The 7,500-nt window shown below is 49.6% G+C and overlaps 1 protein-coding gene across 1 annotated transcript in view; it reads right to left on the bottom strand.

Annotated features, from left to right (window-relative positions):
* The window catches only part of LOC308158383 (transient receptor potential cation channel subfamily M member 1-like), a gene marked incomplete at both ends in the record, with an annotated part of 85,418 nt that overhangs the window by 58,644 nt on the left and 19,274 nt on the right, over window positions 1–7,500 (bottom strand). Inside the window, one exon of the mRNA XM_080531971.1 lies at window positions 789–865. Within this exon, the coding sequence (XP_080388097.1) occupies window positions 789–865 (77 nt within the window). The remainder of the gene's footprint in view (window positions 1–788; window positions 866–7,500) is intronic.

The raw sequence follows: 7,500 nt of genomic DNA, 5'->3' as shown, positions 1-7,500 counted from the left end.
TTTTGACCAAAAATGGAGATAGAACGTTAGATAATTCTAACGTCACGATTAGCTAATGCCATGACATTAGCTAGTCTTCCTGGACTCCGACACAAAAATCCTATTTGGACAGAGTGAAGTCAAACGTGTTGCCAGGAGAGGAGAAAGATTCCTAACAAACAACAGGCTTGTTTAATTTAAGAAATCTCTCCCTATCTCTCCTAACAGAAACAACACAAACGGACGGTTATCTAGTGAATCGGGGAACGAATCAGATAAATGACAAATATGTTTCTGCCCTCAAGCCCTGGATGAGTAAAGAGAGAGTCAAACAGAGTCTTCTACTGTGTTGCTTTCACTACGTGGCCGTTGGGTCGCCATGGCTACGGCCAGCTGCAGCAGTTGATGCATGCCCTGGAACGTGTTTCACTCTCTGTTTGGGTTGTCGGTTGGGTTTACACGCTAAGTCATATGAAAATACACACCGTTTTGAGGGATTTGGTTATTATTATTATTATTATTATTATTATTATTATTATTATTATTAGATGTCGTTGATACTCCAGATGGATTTTGGTACTGGAGGGAATTTGCAGCACGTTGGAGTGGGAACACGATAAAGGCAGCACTCTAAAAATCACCAACGCCAGGTTTAAGTAGGTCAGGAGCGAAAGTAGGGTTTTCCCCAAATGATATTAAAACCCTCAAATGGCTCAAAATGGATTGGGAAGCATATGGGTTGTCTAATTGGGGGTAAATGTGTGTTCTAGTGATACCCAAGGCCACAGCGCTAGCCTACGGTTCTTTACCTGTTGGGCTCCTTGCTGGGGAAGATTTGAATGCATTCCCTTTTCTGAAACGTCCTCTCGATCCAGACCTTTTGTGCCTGAGGGAAAAAACAAAAACAAGAAGAAGGTACAGTTGAGTATTTTCTTTACGTTTGGTCCCCCCATCTTCATATGGTTCTCTCTATTCAAGATAACAATTGCACTATGCTGCTACTGCTACTATTGGCGCTATCGTTGCTACTATTAGATAGATAGATAGATAGATAGATAGATAGATAGATAGATATGGACATTGGACAATGGACAATACGATGGGACATTAGGCAACATTAGCTCTAATATATCACCGTCACGCATCCCTGACTGTCCATTATCTGTTAGTGACGCATCACCAAACACCAACTGTCCTCCAACTGTTCCCTCCGTTTGACACCGACAGAACGGGTAGAACAAACAACTGTGACAACTCGTGAGCTTAGAATGAGAAGGTTCTATCTCCGTTAAGTTTTTACATTCCATTATGTTTTGTGAGATCTCACAAAACATTTTTAAAATAACACCACACAGGCATTAATAAACACCTAATGGATCAGATTATGTAAAAAACTAAATTTTGACAAAAATGGAGATAGAACCTTATAATTCTAACGTCACGAACTGTGAACTCTCCTCTGCGTTTCTATCGCACCAGTACTGCACCAAATGTCTCTTTCTTGGGGCAACAAATCCTCTTATGGAGCCTCTGGGTGGGAGCTGATCCTGCCACCTACACGCCCCTGCAGAGACCAGGCCTAAAGAACAGGCCTAAAGAACAGGGCTAAAGAACAGGCCTAAAGAACAGGCCTAAAGAACAGGCCTAAAGAACAGGCCTAAAGAACAGGCCTAAAGAACAGGCCTAAAGAACAGGGCTATAGAACAGGCCTAAAGAACAGGCCTAAAGAACAGGGCTATAGAACAGGCCTATAGAACAGGCCTAAAGAACAGGCCTATAGAACAGGCCTATAGAACAGGCCTAAAGAACAGGGCTAAAGAACAGGCATAAAGAACAGGGCTATAGAACAGGGCTAAAGAACAGGGCTAAAGAACAGGGCTATAGAACAGGCCTAAAGAACAGGCCTATAGAACAGGCCTATAGAACAGGCCTAAAGAACAGGCCTAAAGAACAGGCCTAAAGAACAGGCCTAAAGAACAGGGCTAAAGAACAGGGCTATAGAACAGGGCTAAAGAACAGGCCTAAAGAACAGGCCCAAAGAACAGGGCTATAGAACAGGGCTATAGAACAGGCCTATAGAACAGGCCTAAAGAACAGGCCTAAAGAACAGGCCTATAGAACAGGCCTAAAGAACAGGGCTATAGAACAGGCCTAAAGAACAGGCCTAAAGAACAGGCCTAAAGAACAGGCCTAAAGAACAGGCCTAAAGAACAGGCCTAAAGAACAGGGCTATAGAACAGGCCTAAAGAACAGGCCTAAAGAACAGGCCTAAAGAACAGGGCTATAGAACAGGCCTAAAGAACAGGCCTAAAGAACAGGCCTAAAGAACAGGGCTATAGAACAGGCCTAAAGAACAGGCCTAAAGAACAGGCCTAAAGAACAGGCCTAAAGAACAGGCCTGAAGAACAGGCCTAAAGAACAGGCCTAAAGAACAGGCCTAAAGAACAGGCCTAAAGAACAGGCCTAAAGAACAGGGGCTGAAAGGCAGAGACTTGCTAAATGGACTGCACTTATATAGCTATGCCTTTATCCAAAGTGCTTTACAACGGCCTCTCATTCACCCATTCACACACACATTCACACACCAATGGCGGCAAGCTGCCATGCAAGGCGCCAGCCCGCTCACTGGGAGCAATTTGGGGTTCAGTGTCTTGCCCAAGGACACTTCGACATGTGGCCAGCCGGGGCTCGAACCGCCAATCTGCCAACCTTGCGATCATTAGACGGCGGCTCTACCTCCTGAGACACAGCCGCCCCAGCCGGGCTAGAGAACAGGGGCTGAAAGGTAGAGACTTGTAATGACCCGTAGTGCAATACAGTGGGCCGTAGTGCTTAGAGTTCTGTCTGCTGCTCGGCACTTTGGGGAGGACGTCCACTTTGGATAATAGTGGATTAAATCAAGATACCAAGTCGTGACGTTAGCATTATAAGGTTCTATCTCCATTTTTGGTCAAAATTGAGTTTTTTACATAATCTGATCCATTAGGTGTTTATTAATGCCTGTGTGGAGTTATTTTTTAAATGTTGACATTTTTGAGTTAGTAATGAATAAAATACAAAGGTTCCATCTCACAAAACATCATGGAATGTAAAAACTTTGACGCTCAATATCTCTGAACTGCCCTAAACGGAGATAGAACCTTATCATTCTAAACAGAGATAGAACCTTATCATTCTAAACTCACGAAGTACCAACATAATTATACTACGGTAGACGCGTGTTGGGTTCTTTGATATCCAGAAGCAGAGGCTGGTGGAGGTAGCCTCCGCTGATACCCAGTATGTATCATACACTAGACTTCTTTACAGAACGGAAACTAACACGGCGGCTTAGCTTTGCTCAAGCTTTTAATTTTTGACAGTTATGTCAGAGATGTTCGGACTTTCCATAGCATGTAGCTGAGACATCTACTGCCCCCCAGCACGCGTCTCCTGAGACATCTACTACCCCCTTGTACTGTTTCTCCTGAGACATCTACTACCCCCTGTACTGTTTCTCCTGAGACATCTACTACCCCCCTGTACTGTCCCTCCTGAGACATCTACTACCCCCCAGCAGACACCCGCTTTTCCCCTTTACTGAGTGCCCTAAGACTTCTACTGCTCCCCCTGTACTGTTTCTCTGTTTCTCCATTGTGTATATATTTGTTTTATCTTAATTTTTTCCTTCTATCACAGAGACTGCCAATGGCCCCGGGCCTGAGCTAGATCACTCTTCCTGCTACGACTGGTGGATTGATGATTCACTTGCTTAGTCAAATGTATTGATTATAAGTCGCTTTGGAATAAGGCGTCTGCTAAATGCCAAACATGTAAAATGTTATGTTATGGATAAAACAATCAGTCAAAATTCCAACAACTATCACGCACCACAACCCGGTGGCTGTGGCGCAGGAGGTAGAATCGCCGCCTAATGATCACAAGGTCGGCAGATCGACAGTTCGAGCCCCGGGTGGCCACATGTCGAAGTGTCCTTGGGCAAGACATTGAACCCCAAATTGCTCCCAGTGAGCGCCTTGCATGACAGCTTGCCTCCATTGGTGTGTGAATGTGTGTGTGAATGGGTGAATGAGAGGCCGTTGTAAAGCGCTTTGGAGCAGCTTTGGAGCAGCAAAAAAGGTGCTATAAAAAAATGTATTAAAAAAATCCAACAACTATCACGCACCACAACCCCAACAAAAGAGAATCATTAGAAGAAAACGTGTCAAAACGTAGAGGACAGCCATTATGCTGTTGGCTCCTGGAGGTCCAACAGGCCGTGTCATCCCTGGGTCACTCTGTCTGTCCGGGTCTTATTGACCCCCAAGCATTAGAACATTTCTCCTCAAATGTTTATGAATGAAAAGTGGATGGAGAGGAGTGTACGAAAAGAGAGGACAAAAACAGGATGAAGAGGAGTGTAAAAAAGAAAAATGGTTGTCCAAGACTCCAACGCCAACGCCCCAATCCTAAAAGCTACCAACGCTCAGTCTGAAAAGCTACCCACTGACTACAGGGGTTTGATAAAACTGACCAAAAGCTTTTAAACTAATTCATTGTTATATTGAAACATATATGAAACAACGTCCTCAATTCAAACTCCTCTCTTGGACATTGTTGGAGTCCATCTACACAGATACAGATGTTCCATGGTCCAAAATGTTAAGAAACATCATTTTTTTGTCTAAACAACAGTAGGATACAGTAGGAATAAAACCCACATCATCGTACGAGGAAAAACACTGTCTGTCAAAAGTGGAAAAGTCAAAACACATAAAAGTGTGGCCTGGGGTGGTCCTGTGGTCTAGCACCACGGTCTACAGTGCACACATATGCCCATGTCGGCATGGGTTCTAATCCGGCCCATGCCCTGCTGACATGCCCTCTCTCTCCTTACTTTCCTGTCTGACTTCACTGTATCTGTCCAATAAAATGAAAAATATGAGTGGGACTGCCCCACTCCTAAAAAAAAACACAAAAAAGTATCAAAGAGAAAGACGCCAAGCTGATCCACACCAAAAACACAACCCCACTTACCTTCTATCGAGCACCCGGTACCAGCTTACAGGAGGAACAACCTTGTAGTCAAGTGGACCCTCTGACACCAACACTAGCCCTCTAACCAGATCTCTCTAGCTCCGCTCCCCCCTGTGCTCCAGCCTCAGTGAAGACAGACCAACAGACCAACAGATATGGAACAGCATCACTTTATGGAACAGGGCTCTTATGACCAGCATGTGAACAGCCTTTGTTCAGAGTCTTATGACTCCACTTCAAGGTAATCCTCCAGGCGTCCCATGACCCAGCCATCTCCTCCCTGCACACTGGGTATTACATCCTTGGCACAACACATCTACTTTGAGAGCCCCCCCGACCCTCCAAACACACACACACACACACACACGAACGCACACACACACACACACACACACACGAACGAACACACACACACACACACACACACTCATGGATGCACGCACGCATACACACACAATAACACGAACACACAAAAACACGAACACACACAAACAAATACACACACATACACACACGAACGCACATGGATGCACGCACGCACACACAATAACACGAACACACACACACACACACACATGGATGCACGCACGCATACACACACACAAACACGAACACACACAAACACGAACACACACACATACACACACATACACACTTCCTCTCTAATCTCTCGACTAGAGAACTTTCTTCTTCCCTCTCTCTCTACAGCATATCTCTCTCCGTGGTGTAGAGAGAGAGAGAGAGAGGGAGAGGAGGGGGGGAGAGGGGGGGGAGAGGAGGGGGGGGAGGGAGAGGAGAGGAGGGGGGGAGGGAGAGAGAGAGAGGGAGAGGAGGGGGGGAGAGAGAGAGAGAGGAGGGGGGGGAGGGAGAGAGAGGAGGGGGAGAGAGAGGGAGAGAGAGGGAGAGGGGGAGAGAGAGGGAGAGGAGGGGGCGAGGGAGAGAGAGAGAGGGAGAGGAGGGGGGGAGAGAGAGAGGAGGGGGGAGAGAGAGAGAGGAGGGGGGGAGGGAGAGGAGGGGGGGGGAGAGAGGGGGGGGAGAGAGAGGGAGAGGAGGGGGGGGAGAGAGAGGGAGAGGGAGGGGGGGAGAGAGAGGGAGAGGAGGGGGGGGAGAGAGAGGAGAGGAGGGGGGGAGGGAGAGAGAGGAGGGGGGGAGGGAGAGAGAGGAGGGGGAGAGAGAGGGGGGGAGAGAGAGGGGGGGAAGGAGAGAGAGAGGAGGGGGGGAGGGAGAGAGAGAGAGGGAGAGGAGGGGGGGAGAGGGAGGGGGGGAGAGAGAGGGAGAGGAGGGGGGGGAGGGAGAGAGAGAGAGGGAGAGGAGGGGGGGAGAGAGAGAGAGAGAGGAGGGGGGGAGGGAGAGAGAGGAGGGGGGGAGGGAGAGAGAGGGGGGGAGAGAGAGGGAGAGGAGGGGGGGAAGGAGAGAGAGAGAGGGAGAGGAGGGGGGGAGAGAGAGGGAGAGGAGGGGGGGAAGGAGAGAGAGAGAGGGAGAGGAGGGGAGAGGAGGGGGGGAGAGAGAGGGAGAGGAGGGGGGGAGGGAGAGAGAGAGAGGGAGAGGAGGGGGGGAGAGGGAGGGGGGGAGAGAGAGGGAGAGGAGGGGGGGAGGGAGAGGGAGAGGAGGGGGGGAGAGAGAGAGGAGGGGGGGAGAGGGAGGGGGGGGAGAGAGGGAGAGGAGGGGGGGAGGGAGAGAGAGAGAGGGAGAGAGAGGGGGGGAGAGAGAGGGGGGGGAGAGAGGGAGAGGAGGGGGGGAGGGAGAGAGAGAGAGGGAGAGGAGGGGGGGAGAGAGAGGGGGGGAGAGGAGGGGGGAGGGAGAGAGAGAGAGGGAGAGGGGGGGAGGGAGAGAGAGAGGGGGAGAGGAGGGGGGGAGAGAGAGAGAGAGAGAGAGAGAGGAGGGGGGGGAGGGAGAGAGAGAGAGAGAGGAGGGGGGGAGAGAGAGAGAGGAGGGGGAGAGAGAGGGAGAGAGAGAGGGGGGGGAGAGAGGGAGAGGAGGGGGGGAAGGAGAGAGAGAGAGGGAGAGGAGGGGGGGAGAGAGAGAGAGAGAGAGAGAGAGGAGGGGGGGGAGGGAGAGAGAGAGAGGAGAGGGGGAGAGAGAGAGAGAGAGAGGAGGGGGGGGAGGGAGAGAGAGAGAGGGAGAGGAGGGGGGGGAGAGAGAGAGAGAGAGAGAGAGAGGAGGGGGGGGAGGGAGAGAGAGGAGGGGGAGAGAGAGGGAGAGAGAGAGGGGGAGGGAGAGAGAGAGAGAGAGAGAGAGAGAAAGTACAACCCGTATGATCAACAAATCCTCAGAGTAAGAAACAGAGAAAGTAGTACAAAAGGCCCGTAATGTTTTATTGGGCGATGTCACACCCCCTGCTGTTCTATCGGAACCTCATTTGCATAATTGGGGGAATTGGACCCAGACTGGGATGTTTTGAAAGGCGTTCTTGTTGGGGAATGACAGAGCAGCATTGGAAGCCAGTCAACATGCGCTGTAAACATACCTCTCCTTCTAGCTGGGCTGTGTTGGCCCACAGTGGTA

Source organism: Nansenia antarctica (genome assembly GCF_963989245.1).
Source record: "Nansenia antarctica genome assembly, chromosome: 5".
Classification (NCBI taxonomy): domain Eukaryota; kingdom Metazoa; phylum Chordata; class Actinopteri; order Argentiniformes; family Microstomatidae; genus Nansenia; species Nansenia antarctica.
This window is presented reverse-complemented; position numbering and strand designations above follow the sequence as displayed.